The 16,523-nt window shown below is 39.9% G+C and overlaps 1 protein-coding gene across 3 annotated transcripts in view; it reads left to right on the forward strand.

Moving 5' to 3' along the window:
* The window catches only part of KIDINS220 (kinase D interacting substrate 220), a 128,214-nt gene that overhangs the window by 22,227 nt on the left and 89,464 nt on the right, over nt 1-16,523 (forward strand). For all 3 annotated transcript variants that reach the window (XM_014597319.3, XM_019492695.2, XM_059729785.1), the window contains exons 3-9: nt 1,820-1,918; nt 5,511-5,609; nt 6,352-6,450; nt 7,309-7,410; nt 10,338-10,436; nt 10,612-10,809; nt 15,297-15,395. In XM_014597319.3, the coding sequence (XP_014452805.1) occupies nt 1,820-1,918; nt 5,511-5,609; nt 6,352-6,450; nt 7,309-7,410; nt 10,338-10,436; nt 10,612-10,809; nt 15,297-15,395 (795 nt within the window). The remainder of the gene's footprint in view (nt 1-1,819; nt 1,919-5,510; nt 5,610-6,351; nt 6,451-7,308; nt 7,411-10,337; nt 10,437-10,611; nt 10,810-15,296; nt 15,396-16,523) is intronic.

Consider the following 16,523-nt stretch of genomic DNA (forward strand, 5'->3'; position numbering starts at 1 on the left):
TTGCTAAGGGAATCTGCAAGAGGCAAAGTTTTTTTTTTTTTTGGAGGGGAGATTCACCTTTTATTGGACCAACTATATAGTAGGGAAGAGATCTTGGTCAAACTATCAGGCACAAGGCACTTTTCTTGGGTCCTCCTCAGAAAGAAGCGGATACAGTTTGAGCAAAGTAGCAGTAGTGTAAAACTCGCTAAGTAAATAAAAACAAACAATCTGCTTAAAGGAATGGAGGAAGGCTGCAAAATAGGAGCAAAGAGGCTCTCAGGAATAGCAAAAAGAGAGAAATGAAGTAGAAAAGGGTATTTTGGAAGAGCAGGGCCATTCAAAAGAGGAATCCACTGTCACAAGGGCCACCTCACAGCCTGCATATCAGCAACACAGGAGGGAACACCAACATCACCCAGAACACCATCTTTGTTAAACTTTATTATAACTCCCCCTGTTCCACTCCAAAATATTTGTACTCTTAAAAGGCCTGAATTTCTGCCCTGAGAAACAAACCAACTAGACAATAATATGTAGAGAACTGGAAGAATTCTTCTGCGGACTTCAGCTGAAAGAATGCTTCCACTACCAGGACAGAACCACACTCCACAACAACAGATAAAATCAGTAACAAAACAAACCACCCCCAAAAGAACAGGCCATCACGTGGCAGACAGAACCACTACTGCACTGACTGGTTTCGGAAGAAAGCTAACAGTGATAGTCTCAGCTAAAGCCATGACCACCATAGCTTCTCATTCAGTGAGAAAAGCCATGCTGTCACCTATGATCCAATAAGAAAATAGTAATCAAATAAGCAGACAGAGGAGGAGCTGTATTCCTCTTCAGCTGTCAAGACTACATCTATGAGTAGGAATTTACTCAGTTCACGATTTTGTGGATTTTGCGAAAATTGTGAAATCGGGCAATGTTTGCAGTATCTGAACAACCCCCCCACTCCCCCAAGCCCTTACTGAAATTAAAATGGTGGATCCTCAGTGGGGGAACTCAATCAGTGAGGGACTGCATGATGGACAGCCCTCTCAGCCAATCAGCGGCAAGGGGCAGGGCCGCTAGACCCCCATAATCAGTTGGTGGTGTGGGGGGAGGTCTGCCGCAACAAGCCTGTGAAAATGCTGGCCAGCCCAGCAGTCTGCCTGTGAAATTGGCTGCCTGCCTCCTGAATTTGGGTAGATCCCTAACTATGACCAGTGAGGCTAATAGACAACTCTGACAGCAATGTTAATGAAAAAAACTTGCAGAGGACCCCTCAGCAATATTTGTTCTTCAATTGAAAACATCATCAAATCCTTTTAATACCAGCCTCAGGAAAACTGTTTGTACTAATCCCCTGCTCTCCCCTCCCAAGAACATTTTACACGTTCCTGAAGATCCACAAGCAAAGTGACTGCAGTAGACCCATCAGATCCTACTGTGTGCTCCCATCCCAGTCTTCCCTGCTCTTCCCCCCCACCTTATTGCAGCTGCCACTTCTTTCACCACTGGATTCACTGCTCGTGGCAGTTGGTAGCAATAGCAAACAGCAGCATGGGTAAAGGGTAGCAGCAATACATCTGGCCTGCACGCTGAGGTTTGGGTTCTGGTGAATGGCAAGACTGAATGTTATGTTGTCCTTTCTTCTTGTCACTAAAGTTTTTTTGCATGTGTAAAGAAGTAGTTTGAATATGTTATTAGTGTTACTCAGATACTTAAAGCTTAAAACTATGTGAACTGAGCTTGACATTCTTTGTAGATATTGGAACTTTTCAGGTGGTGTGCGTGTGCATTTTATATATGTTGTCTAAGTAGTATACTTAAAACTATAATTTGGTTTCAGAATGGTCAGACTCCATTAATGTTGGCTGCCGAGCAGGGCAATTTAGAAATTGTCCAAGAGCTGCTTAAGAAGGGAGCTAACTGCAACTTGGAAGACTCTGTAAGTATTAGCATCATTTTTTATTTTTCAAGTTCATCCCACATTTTGTACTGGGAGACACTGACTCTGAAATATAATATAGGTCTGCACTGCACCAGTCCTCTTAAATTATATGACTTTGTGATTGAGCTTGGGTCAGTCTATCTTCACTTGAATCCAAGGCAAGGTTTTTTCCCCTCATTTAACATGAGGGGCAGAAGCCCCTCATCTTGGATGTGAGTACACCTGGGGTACAGGCAGCTCTTGCAGCAATAGGGCAGGCAAAATGGGGGGGGGTGGGGGGGGTAGGCATAGGGTGTAAACACAGGGTGTAAACACTCGGGAGAGGGGCAGGCAGCAGGGTAGCACAAGTGATTGGGCATTCGGGGCAATGGCAGGTGCCAATAATTAGATTTTTCTACATGTAAAATTATTGAAATGTTATAAATTTTCCATGTATAGAATCTAATTATTGGGGGCTCATTTTAAATTCAGAGACATCTTGGATATGTATAAATTCTGAAGTAAAATTGTAAATGTGTGCCACTGTAATTGATCCACAAGCATGTTCTCTTTACTTGTTCTACACTCAGTTGTAATAGCATACAGCTGCAGCAGCTGTTGGTTACTTTCTATTTGTAAATGTATTCTGCCATGAAAGTCTATGTATTTTTGGTCCAGTGTAATTTTGAATTGGGTAATGTCTTTCATGCTGTATCCCAAAATGCTTTACTTACCTACTGAAAGAACAGGGTACAGAGTGATATGCCATCAGAATAAAAAAGAAATCTTAATATATCCTCCTCATCCATACCTTAAGATGGCTTGAAAAAGATGGAGAATGGTTGAGGTAGAGAAAAAAACTTATTCAAGATGGTAGAAGTTACAGAGGAGAGAGCTCTTTTACTAGCTGTAACAAGAAACAAAAAGATTCAAAGTAATGTTTTATAAACAGAGTAGGGATGTGAACGATTAAACGTTTATAAACGTTTAACTGTTCACATATATTGATAACTGGTAATATGGGGCGGGGGGAGGGAAGTGGTGTGGGCAGGCAGCAAGGAGAGAGGATGGGAGAGGTGGAGGGGAGATTAGTACCTAGGCAGGCAGGAGGGAGGGAGGAACGAGGAGGGGGGCTATTACCTAGTATGGCATAGATGCGGTATAGGAGCTATGAGGGTCCCAATCCTTTTTGTGGCAGTGCAGCTCTGACCCCTTCCCTGCTGTCCGCTCCAAGGTGCATATGCACCTGCCATAGGCAACAAGTCAGGTTGGGTCTCTGCATACCTCAGTACAGCAGCCTCCCAGCAGCCTGTTATGGTCAGTCTGGGATCTAGGCAGCTCCTAGCACCTACCACTGAGCCTGGGCTCCTTGCAATGGGGAGGCTGCAAGCAGCTGCACTGGGGTCTGTGGAGCCGCCTGGCCCAGCTCGTTAGCAGTGGCAGATGCACACATGCCTTGGGATGGATGGTGGGGAAAGGGCCAGGGCTGCTCTGCCATAAGAAAGTATTGGGCCCCTTGCAGTTCCTTTGCCATGAGGCATGCAACTGCTGCTGGAAATGAGCCAGGACAGGGCCTCACAGACCCTGGTGCAGCTGCTTGCTGCTTTATCCACCAGGTAGCCATGTGCCAGCAGCAGCAGTGGGTACTGGGCTTTCCCACCCTGCTGCTGCCCCTTGTGGTTTGATAGTCTGTGCTGGGGCTCAGTGCTGCTATCTGCAGCCAATGCTGGGCAGCTGCACGCTGGTGGCAGAAGCAAAGAAACGTCTTTTCCAGCCCACTGATGCCACTGATGCACAACTGCCTTGGGGCTGGGGCCTGCTGCAAGGAGCAGCAGTGAGCCCCTCCAGAGCCCCATAAAGTCATAACCAGCAGCAGCAGGTGAGGGCTTTCCTAGTCCACTGCAGCTGCCTGGAGAAAAAGTGAATATGGAGGGGGGCAGTTCCTGGTAGATGTGTGTTATTGGTTAATCGTTTAACTGATAACATTAGAGGAGTTTAAGCAGGTACAGGCAACCCCTGCTTCACGCTGTTTCGTTTAGTGCTATTTTGCTATAATGCTTATTTTAAATTGATACCTGATTTCACTTAACAGTCAGTGAGTTTTGTTAGAACGCTCACGGTCGCCATCTTGGGTCATTAAAAATAATTGCGGTCTCCATCTTGGGTAGTCGCATACTTTCGGTTTTGTTTAATGCTCGTTTCGCTTAACGCTCGGTTTTTCAGGAACCGGTTAAGAGCACTAAGCGGGGGTTGCCTCTACTTAATTGTTATTTACAGCCCTAAAACAGAGGACTTGAGTATTGAAAGAAACAGATTAGAAGAGGGTTTCAAAAGCAAGAATAGAAAGATTTGGAATTGAATTCTGAAATGAATAGGTAACTAGCTAGCTTTAACTGCATCACTCCTCTCATTAATTCTACTTTAAATATGTAAAAAGCTACACAGACCGACAACTGTTTGTTTTGAAGAAATAAGATTTCAGGGGGTATGGAGATGTGAGTTGCAACAGGTAAGCTGAAAAAAGAAGAGGTAGATGAATTATGGAATTGGAGCTGGAGCCAAGGCAGTTATGTACTGTATTTCTAGTTTTCCGTGTATAGAATCTAATTATTTAAGGATAGTCTTAAATTCATCCCTGCCACTGCAGTGGGGAAAGCAGTGGTAGTGGGTCAGGTGGGGCTGCCAGTAATGGGGCTGGCAGTTTGTTCCCTGCCGCCCATCTTCCTCTTCCCGCCCCCCTGCTTATCCCTTCCAAGACAAGGAGCTTTTCCCTCCCATGTTAAATGGGAAAAACCTTGTCTAAAAATCAAGTTAAATACATTATCTGGCCATTCTTGGGCAGGATTATTAAATGTTACGCTGTTACAAGCACACATATAGGAGGAGAATTCCAATATAGCTCAGAACCGGAGAAGAATCATTTGATGGATGAGTTGTATTTCTGGTTTCTTCTCCTTGTGAGAAACTTCTGAGACCCATAATTGAAAACAGTTGATATGCTACCCCTTTGAGCAAATGATGAAAGAGAATAAAAATTGTAGTCAAGAGGGAGAAATGAGTTAGAAAAGTGCTGGCACAGAAGAAGGTGAAAAATGTTTTCAGTGGTAAAAGCTGTACTGAAATGAAGGGGTTAGAAAATAACTATCATTAGAAAGATGTTGGGTTTTAACTACGCAGAACGAAATAATTTCCATGCTGCAGTTATGGCAAAGCTAAGTGTAACTTGTGAGAGAGTAATAAAAACAAGTATTTTAGTTAGTTTTGTCTGTTAAATTTTGGTAAATGTTAGTTTAAGCCATCTTTTAACCCCTTGGTTAATTTATCAGGATGTTGAAATCATCTGTTTGCAAAAACAGTTTCACATTTATAAATATGGCACAGTGTGACATTGAACATAACAGAGACAATTTTAGATCAAGTGTCATGAGTTGAATATTTAATTCATTTGTGGTTTTTACTAAGAAAGGTGCTTCATAGTCCTAAGTGAACCACTGCATGGCAGCTGGGCACTGGGATAGTTACCTGGTACATAAATCTTTCACACACTGTCTTTTGGAAGTGCTGTTAAGGATATTTCAAACATTTTACATCTTTTAACTCTTTTTTGTAGGATAACTGGACAGCTCTTATTTCAGCATCCAAGGAAGGACATGTAGATATTGTAGCAGAACTGCTTAACTGTAATGTTAATTTGGAGCACCGGGATATGGTTTGTGTCTTTCTTATTCTAAAGTGGAATAGTTGTTTTTTAATAGGAGGCATGTATGGACTTGTTAACTTTCAACTGTGTGAAACAATGAAGATAATTTTTTGCATGGTCAGTGTTTCAAACTGTAGAATCTTGTTTAATCGTTTTTTACAGTTCTGCTCTAAAGAAGCAACACTTACCTTGTTTGTATGTTTTAGGTTTTGATTTTGCTAGGAGTGGTAGTTACAGTAAAAATTACTTTTTTGTTGCTAATGTAAATGCTCTGGACTGTAACAGCTGTATTTTTTTTCCTTACAGAACTGTACGCATCCAGGGCACAAACACACTGCTGAAATCTGTTTAGGGTTTTACAGCAGTTCATTTGACTTTATCAGTAGTTTCACAGTGACTTTTTTTTTAGCGAGCCAACTGTAAAATACGTAGTGGTTTCCCCTACTTTTGTGATCCATAATGGAAATGTTTAATCCTTCAGTTAAATAAGGTGCTCCATTTGTTTGAGATCTGAATTTTTGTTTGCAAATTTCATAAAACAATTTAGGAGAATTTTTTTTCTCTTTGCACTCTGCAGCAAAACTTTGGCTAGCTTTACATATTTGATTATTAAGATCACAAGACAGGATCATAGATCGCTACTGTTTGTTAGTCCCAGTACAGTTATACAATTAAAGGAAATTAATAGGTATGAATTTAAATAAATAATATTTTTCCAGTGTTTACTGTTTTTCTGTACTGTATTCTCCAGGGAGGATGGACAGCTTTAATGTGGGCATCCTATAAAGGTCGTACTGAAGTAGCTGAGCTTCTTCTTGAGAAGGGATCAAATCCAAACATCACGGGGCTGGTAAGGCCTAATCTGGGAAAAGTGGTGGGATGCACAAAAACTTGAATTATACAGTAGTATTTTGCTAGAAAATGAGTCTTATACACTGAATCTTGTAGGAATAAAGTGGCTGTTTTTAAGAATATGTCAGTCACTATTTTTAATTAAATCCATTGATCTTTATAGATCTTTGATAAGGTTATCATCACCAGGAAGATGTTAAGAATGTTTCAGTAATTATTGTGTGTAGTAAGCCATGTGGAAGTTTGTTAATTAATTAATTAATTTAATTAATTGAATTTTAAGTACTTCATCTGTAATGTATTATGTAAATGTTTATTCAATTAATCTCTTGTTTTATAGAAAAAATAATTATCAAATTGTCTGGGTTATGTAATTGTATGGCACATGCACATAGTTGAAGAATAATTACAATGTTACCTACTTGAGATCTGTTTTGTCTTCTGTATGTGTAGGTATTATTATGGAATTGTAGTCACCAAGAATCTTAAATAAATCCATTAATATGTTTGTTGGGTGGGTTTTTTTTGGTTGGTTGGGTGGTTTGTTTTTTTTTGGTTGCTCTTCTGTATTACAACTGAGTCCAAATTAATAGTGCAGTATCCTAATGTGACCATTTAAATGTTTGTAAAGGTTAGTTGTGACCAAATAACTTCCCAACACCTGTTAAGCTATTGCATTGTTGACAGTTATTGAAATATAGCCGGTACGTTTAATTTTGTGCCCTTTTCCTTTCGTGTTTTCTCAAGTCTGAAATATTTTGACAGATATTTTCTTAATATGCAGATAAAAAGTAGAGTTATCAATTAATGTTTTCATTTCACATGGCTTGCTTTTTTTGTATTTTTTTCATATAAGCAATACAGTGTTTATCCTGTCATTTGGGCAGCAGGACGAGGTCACTCAGATATAGTACGACTCTTACTGCAACATGGGGCTAAAGTGAACTGCTCTGACAAAGTAAGATATGCTTATTTAGTTAGTATATTAATTTAATATGTTAGGTGTGGGGTTTTTTTTTGAGTACCAAGGGTTTAGGAAAATATTTGGAATACAATATCCAGAATTGATTTCTGGTAAAATATAATTTATTCAAGGGTTTCATAATTCATTAAAATATATTCTGGTTATATTTTAGGATAAGTTTTTAGTTTGAAATAATTTTTTTTTTCCCTATGAGGTTAAAATCAGTCTGCCATAGATGAAGGAGCCTTTGTATATTTTCTTGTTTCATATTATGCCGTTCATGGTTGGTAATGTACTAAAGATAATGTTTAATGTGGTGATGAACATTGATTACCTAAAGCATTCTCTATAGATATCTTAAATTGTTCAGGAGTGGTACAACATAAAATGCCTTGACATATAAATCCAGCATACAGAAATCTATGATTATAATAAAAGGAGTTAAAATCGTAAGCATTTTAAATGTGGCTGTTTTATCTTGTGAAGTCTAGCTCTGTAATAGATTAGTTGATCACTGTACCAAAACAAATGCCTTGTGAGATGATATGAAAACACACCCTCTGATTAAATAAATGAGCATAATGTTCAATCTGATCTTCTCTGCATCTCCCAAAATAATTCAGATTTGTATATGTTCATGTGCTGCTGACAGGAGAGGGAATTAAGCTATTTCCATTTTATTGCTTTTATCACTAAAGAGAAATGTCTAAATAGCGAATAAAGATAACATTGTGAAATAACTTAAATGGATGGATTATCCAGCTCTTTGAAAGGCTTGAGTTATTTAGAGACAGAGTGGGGCACAACATAATGTAAATGATTCAATAACAATCAACAAGGAGGGCTAGCTACTTTTTACAACATGCTTCTCCCATGTAAGCTGAAAATATTTTTTTCTCCCTGTGCAAGCCATACTACTTAACAGACTTCTTGAAAGGACTGATAAAATAGATGCCTATTGAAGCATTCCCTGACATTTATATTCTTCACTCTAAGAGTAGGAGGGGAACTTATCTTGTCAAGTATTTCTCAAAAAGTCTTTGTAAAGCAAGGTGACAATTTATGGTTCCTGTTATGTTAAGCTTACAAATGTTCCTTGAGAAAAGAGGTGATTTCTCACATAGGTGAGTTGGAAACCATTTAATTTCTGATCCATTAAAGCCCGTAAGCACATTTCATTTTTAGTATTAGTATAGTCTTCTTGAAGTCAGTTGTACTGTTCACATGATGGAAAGTTGAATGTTTAGTTGCTTTTCTCAATTTAGGGTCTTGTGGCTTTACAAATCATATACCAGACAATTGGGTGAAAGCTATATTTTCAGCAGTTCTTTACCTTAATGTTCTCTAACTAACAGGTACCTGTCACAGATCGCTGAACACCAGGTTTATAAAGTGACAAAGGTCTTGTGTGAAAACATGGATAAGTTTTCTTAGTTTACCAAAAAAACCCAAAAACCCTGGTTGCCAACTACAGTTACTTGTAATGTATTGATGGTAAATAAAATAACTTGAAATTTTTTCATATTTATTTGAACTGTTTGTATTCAGAACAGGTTGTTCATGGTATTACTGTGCTGTATCCTGGGCACTCTGAGGGGAGGATCTGCTTGGATGTGCCAAATCCAGAAATGCAGCTGTGAAACTGCTTTGGTTGTGCCCCTTGTAACAGCATTCAAGAGCTCTCTCTGGCATGCTTAAAAGCAGGAGGGGGATTGGCATGGAGTGGCCTTTCTGCTGCATTTCAGGGCTTGGTACATGTAAGTAGGAGTGGATAGTCGAGGTCATGCTTTGTTGGGATCACTGGAGACATGTTGGTGTGGATGTACCATCACAGTCAAATATTATTACCAGCTGATGGCGGTTTGGGGAGGATACAGAAAGGTTGTTGTGTATTTGGTTCAGTTCCTGTCTCATGTGAACACCCCATTGGCAGTCTCAAAGAGGGCCCAACATTTTGAATGAGCATAAGGACTGTTAAACATTTGTGCTTAGATGAGCCTCACTTGGTTGCTTGCTGTCTCTCATCTGAGTCAGTAGGTAACGTGCTAAACTAGTGTTAGAATATGGCTTTTGTTCAAGATAAGGTGTGATTATACGTGGGGTAAACCTGCATGTATCAGCTTTAATCTAGTTAGCCCACTTACCAGTAGCATTGGGAAGAGATGATGGTTTACTGATCTATGCTGTGTATTATCATGACTGTTGCTACATGTACTAGGTACTCTATGCACTAAAAATGTATTTGCTTAGCTGGTTCTTTGGGTAGATGGTGATATCTTTTATTAGACCAACTGAGTAGCTGGAAAAATATTCTTTACATGCTTTCGGGCGCAATCACCCTTCTTCAGGCATAGGAGGTCCCTGGTGTTATGAGACTCCAAGGAACGAAAGAAGCTAAAATTGTGACAGGATGGATGTCAGTGAGAATGTAAATAGGTGGAAATTAGGAAAATAAAAGGTAGAGTAGGGAAGGGAGGGAGTAAAAATGAGGTGGGGGGAGAGCCAAAGGTGAGTAATTGAGATTCAGACAGGCAAGGTTCTTTGGTTAGATGTGGTATCTTTTATTAGACCAACTGAGTAGTTGGGGGAAAAAAGTTCATAGCAAGCTTTTGGGTGCAGTCACCATTTATCAGGCTTAGGGATTCTCTGCTGGTCTGGGACTTCAAGGACTGAGAGAAGCTAAAGGTGTGGTAGGATGTCTGTGAAAATGTAAATGAGTAGAGAGATAAACAAGACAAAAGGTAAAGTGGAAGAGGGGAGAGAGCAGGGGGAAAGAGGGGGGGAAAAATGGTCAGAGGGAAACAACAGTGATAAAATACAAGATGGTCCAAAATACCTAGCTTGCATATATTAACTTCTTTGAAACAGTTGATAGTTAATGTTAATTAGCTTAATTTTAATTAGTTAATTTTTGTTTGCAGTATGGAACCACACCATTGATTTGGGCTGCAAGGAAGGGTCATTTGGAATGTGTAAAGTACCTGTTGCAGATGGGAGCTGATGTTGACCAAGAAGGGGCTGTAAGTAACTATTTTTTCCATCTTAAATTGTGCCTATGTTGTTTACAACATAAACTGACTGCAGTTTCTATTGTAAAAATTAAAGCAAGTGAACTATTGACGACAACAAAAAAAGCTAATTTTCTCCCTAGTGTATAGTAATTTTGGTCTGTCTGTCCCTTTTTTTTTTTTCTAGAACTCTATGACTGCACTTATTGTAGCAGTAAAAGGTGGTTACACTGACTCCGTAAAGGAAATTCTGAAGAGGAACCCAAATGTGAATTTAACCGATAAAGATGGAAATACAGCTTTGATGATTGCATCGAAGGAGGGTCACACAGAAATTGTGCAGGATCTCCTTGATGCTGGAACTTATGTGAACATTCCTGACAGGGTTAGTATGTGCTTCACTGGTAGCTATGATGCTAGATGTGTGCATGATGTGTTCTGACTCTGAATTACCATGTAGTGTACACCAGTGTGTATAAATTCACATATAATATATTTTTCCTTGTTTTTAGTTTTTTGTCCCAGGTGATAGATCTGTTTGATTTTTAAATAAATTCATTTTTTTTGTTTCCCAGCATGCTGTAAGAAAAAACAAAGCCAAAGAAGATCCTTCTGGCATTGTATAAGATTACAGAAGGTTGCCAAGGAGCTGATATTTTGTTTGATTTTTATTCTATATTTTATTATTCCCTGAGTACTAATTCTAGTCCTGTTGCTAATTCACTTATATTTGTGTCTCTCTTCATATCAGTGACAAGAGGACAGTATTTAACAACTATGCAAATTTGTTAATACTTTTGACAGAAGTTTGAAAATACAGAGCATAAGCGATAGCTATTACAAATGTGTATTTGAGCGTATAACTTTACATCTATTTAGATTTGAAATATTAATTGCAGTAATTATTGTATAAGTTGTATATTTGTTACACAGGTCAAATTGACCTTGCAATGATCCCTTCTGTCCTTGATGTTATTGAAATAAGTTCTGTGTCCAGATCAGTCACTTTTCTTCTCTCCTTTCTGCATCTAAAATGTCTTTTTTTTTTTTTGGCCTTTTGATTTAAAAGCAGATTAATACACCCTCCCCCCTCCTCACCCCCCCCTTCCAAAAAAACAGAACAAAACACAAAAAAACCCTGATCAGTTTTCAGGGCAAGTACCTTGGGGGAAAAGATACTGGTCCTGAAAGCATTATAGTAGCTTCTAAGTTGTTTCTACCACCACTCTCTGGAATGCTGGCTAGCCTTTTCTCATTTTTGATAGTGATAGAAATTTGGCAGCTGATACCTCACAAGCTGTAAAGGTTGGAAATAAATCTTATCCATAAGCATGGTTTTCTAGCTCTGGAACAAAGTACATGGGCTACATATAAAAGGGTGTTGGTAAAATGAGTACATAGTTTCATAATTGGTAGGGTCGGAAGGGACCTGAGCAGATCATCAAGTCCGACCCCCTGCCGTGGCAGGAAAGAGTACTGGGATCAAATGACCCCGGCAAAGTTTTCATCTACCCTCCTCTTAAAGATCCCCAGGGTAGGAGCCAACACCACTTCTCTTGGAAGTTGGTTCCAGATCCTAGCAGCCCCGACAGTGAAGTAGTGCCTCCCGATTTCTAGTCTGAATCTACCCTCTGCCAGCTTGTGACCATTATTTCTAGTCACTCCTGGTAGTGCTCGGGAGAACAGGGACTCCCCCAGTGCCTGCTGGTCCCCCTGACTAGTTTGTAAATGGCCACTAGATCCCCCCTCTGCCTTCTCTTGTGGAGGCTGAACAGGTTCAGGTCCCATAGCCTCTCCTCGTAGGGCCTGCCCTGCTGCAACCTTGATCATGCGAGTGGCCCTCCTCTGGACCCTCTCCATGTTGTCCGCATCCCTCCTGAAGTGCGGCGCCCAGAACTGGATGCAGTACTCCAACTGCGGCCTGACCAGTGTCGTGTAGAGGGGGAAGATCACATCCTTGGACCTGCTTGAAATGCATCTGTGGATGCATGACAAGGTGTGGTTGGCCTTCCTGACCGCGTCCCCACACTGCCGGCCCATGTGCGTTTTGGCATCGATAATGATTCCAAAATCCTTTTCTGTCTCTGCACTGATGAGAACGGAGTTCCCCAGGGGTGATAGCAGAGGGGGAGGGAGGGCACAGGTGGGCAAGCTTTGCCCCCCCAGGAGGTGGTGACGTGGGTTGTGGGTGGCAGTACTCTGTCCCTGCCCCCGATCATTCTTGATGGGCAGTTGGCTAGTTTATATATAATGCTCTTGAATGCAGATAAGGCCTAATTTAACTGCCATGCTGGGTGACTTGTGAACTCAAGGCTCAAACTAAGCAATCAAAGTAGATGCAACCTCCAGTTACTGTAAATGGCAGAGAAACAGTTAAGAAGCCTGTAAAATCATTCCAACATGCAGCTCAGTCAAGATGCTTGGAATCAATCTGAAGTTCAGGCAAAGATTATGAGTAACTTACAACAGGGAAGTTGTCTTGCTACCAATCCACTTTTCTAGTGGTTCTTGTTGTAGCCGAAGATTAAGTCATGTTGGAATTTAGCTAGAAAAACTCCAATAAAAAAAATAGTAACCAGAATCCTGTTTATAAGTTGGGATGTCTTGGAGCTTGACAAGATGAGTTAAAGATTAACTTGTTCTATTAAAAATTAAGGTGTTTTTTGTTAAATACTAAAATATCAGTTATTCTGCTCACTGATAAATGCCTAACTTTTGGGGGTACAACATAAATTGATTTCTTAAACCTTCAGATTGGTTTTCCCTGTTTGTCGGATACAGTTACATTAAAAAAATGATTTCTTAAGTTATTAGACTCTTGATTAGTCTAGTCACTGGCAGTATCCTCCCACAAAAAGGAAGTCCCCAACAAGGTACAGTATTGTTTTAATATATCTTCAGTGCTGGCAGGTTAAGCCAGGTTACCACATGGAGGGGGATTTTAAAATTGTGCATAGCAAACATGAGTACTTCTTATTTAAATACTTACAACTGTTCATTAAATCCTTACACTTAAGTCTAGACTTTCTTCTATGAGGGGAAACTTGGTGAAATGCAGACCCTTCTTTGCCTTAAACAAGTGATTAATTTAACTTTTACTTTATTGATCACATTTATTTTCTCTGTGCCCATTGGCCCCTGGCAGATATTATATTTACGATGTGATTAAACAGTTAATTATATCTCAAAGTGTAAACTGGCCACTTGTTCTAGGAGTTAATGGTGCAATAAAACAGGAAACCAGCTACAAAGTTACTGGACAAAATGCATACAGTAGCATATTTTATATAATAATTTTATAGCTGGTTTCTGTCGTGCATTAAATCAAACATGGCTGAGACCACCCTAGAGCGGTCCTAATCAGCTGATTGTTGGCTGGCAGGGACTGCTCCAGGCTTGAGCCTTAGGCAGTCCCTGCCAGCTGATGGCATACCAAGAGAGTTCGGGTTTTGAGCCTGAGGACCATCCTGATCAGCTGAACATCAGCTAGCATGGACAGCCCCAAGGCTCAAGCCCTGGATAGGTTCAGATCTGCTGACCATCAGCTTATTATTGGCCAGCTCCAGGGACCACATGGGGGCTCAAACTGGCTACTGGGTTCTCGGAGCCAGCTGATGATCACCGATTTTCAGGTACCTGACCTTTCAGTGCAGAGGGATCCCAGGATCATGATGGCAGGATTTGGATCTATTCCCCAATCCCAACAAGTGCTCTTCATTCCATGCTGCAGCCACTGCTAGTCCCACAGCTGACAAGGCTTGCAATGGCAGCAGCATTCCTGGCGTTGTCCTCACTATGAGCCTTGTCAGCTGCAGATCTTGCAGTGGAGAGAGTGCCACCTCTGCAAGCATTGTTGGTGTGGGGCTTGTGGCACAGGGAATGCAACTGTTGGGCTATTTTCCCTGTTGCCTCTGCTGCGAACCCCATAGTGCTCAGTATAAGTCTTGCGGCTGAGAACGCTCTCAGTGGGGGCAGTATTCCCCGTCAGCTGTGGGAGCCGATGCAGGGGGAGCCTAAGATTGTGATCCCAGGCTCGCTCTGGCACTGGCAATAAGGTGTGATGGGATCTAATGTGCAATCCCACAATTGCAGCTCATGGCAGGAGGCATGATTGTGTGGATCTAGTGTTAGATCCCGTTGCACCTTTACCTGCTTATAGAAGTAATCCTGATTTAGTTGGAATAACTGAAATCAGAATCAGCCCTGTGTGGGCGTTACTTATTAAAAGGAAAGAAAACACTAATCTGCAATGAGAGAGCTTTATTAACCTTTTGAACCATTCATAGAAAATACCATTAATAGATTTGTTCTGCACAGCTGGCTCTACTATTTCAGTTTTTGCATATTTATTTTTGCTTGGTTCTTTCTGTGGTTGCATACATTTTGTTGGATGTAGTCCTTTTAAGTTGTACTCTTAGCCTACATTTTTGCTTACATCTTTTCCCACATATTTGCTTCATTTTAAATGACCTCTTCTCTGTAGATACAGTTGGGGAAAAATGGATGCAAACTGCTTTGTTTACCACATCACCAAAATAAAGTGATGACAGTGAACTGGAGTAAACTGTTCATAATGCTACACATACGCTATTTGTTTACTGGTTACTATCTATATCTATATAGATATAGGCGCCCAAAGACATTTTTTGTGTGTGTGTGTGTGTATGAGAGGGGGGAGAGGGGTGGAGGGATCTTTTAAATATATTGCTTTTAATATATATAGTAACCAAATGTGTGTGTGTATATATTTATATGTATATTTGTGTATACATACAAACACAAACAGCATGGTATATAAGTAGATGATGGTTTTAATTTTAATAAGTGAAAATTAACTCCTAGCTTCTATGCATTTATATATTTTACTTCCAGAGTGGAGACACTGTGCTGATTGGTGCTGTTAGAGGCGGTCATGTTGAAATTGTGAGGGCCCTGCTCCATAAATATGCTGACATAGACATCAGAGGCCAGGTAATTATAAAAGTTTTAACATTATCATGGGCCTTTAAATGATATGTGAAGGTCACAATACTAAACAGCTATACTGGGCCCTGAAAAATAGGGCTAGAAAGTTTTACCTAAATTCTGTAATCCAATTTACTAACAAGTATGGAAAAACTTTGCTACTGCCCTTGCAATTCTGAAGGAATAAAACTTATAATTTACTATTTATAATTGTATTAGCAACTCACTTTTATTTAACTGATAAGCTTGTATAGCAGAAAATATTTTTGAATATATGTGATGTATTTCATCAATATTGACTAATATGTACCATTGAATAAATGTAATCTATATTGACAAAAATTAAGTAATGTATTTTGTCAATACTGTTTGACTAATCCTGCTTACTACATCTGTTTTACTGTTCTCATATCTTCTTTTTCTTTTGTTTTCTAGTATTATCAATTAAGTTTCCATCCCTTCTTTTTTCCCCCTCTCTTTGTATATTATTTTTTCTTATGTTTTATTTCTCCTTTCTTGTTATACTGAAACCTCTCTCCCAAGCTGTACTGCTTCTCTTATCACATCATTTTTTTTTTCTTCTATTCATTGAACCAAAGACAGTGCCCCCCAGTGTAGAGCACACATGGTTTACAATACAAATGACTTATTAGAACACTGGACAGCTGAAAAAAGTGTAGTACCTCAATGCTGTGGCCAAGTGAAAAATCAGGCTGTCACTACTGCTTGGGAAAAAAGAGTACCTATACATGTGCTCGGGGGTGGGTCGGGCGTTTCAATTCGATTGATTCCTGGAGAGCTGCTCTAATTAAAACACTGCAGCATCATGTGTATTAACCCCCCTTGTGTTTTAAAAATGGCTGTGAGATGCTTTAATTAAAGCTCATTTGATGAGCTTTAGTTAAAGAGCCCTAGCAGTCATTTTTAAACCCTCAAGGGCGTATACACATCACTCTAGCATTGCTGCAGTGCCAGTCGCGATTAATCAAGTCTGCTACAACACGTTTTCATTGGAACACATTAGAGCATATGTATAGGCGCCCAAAGACTTTTGTGTTTCCAGCTGGTGCCTTGTCACTGGAATCCTGCTCTGTGGTTCTGTCCTTCAAATCAGCTTCTGGTCTGATAAATTTG

This window comes from Alligator mississippiensis, chromosome 1 (genome assembly GCF_030867095.1).
Source record: "Alligator mississippiensis isolate rAllMis1 chromosome 1, rAllMis1, whole genome shotgun sequence".
NCBI lineage: Eukaryota > Metazoa > Chordata > Crocodylia > Alligatoridae > Alligator > Alligator mississippiensis.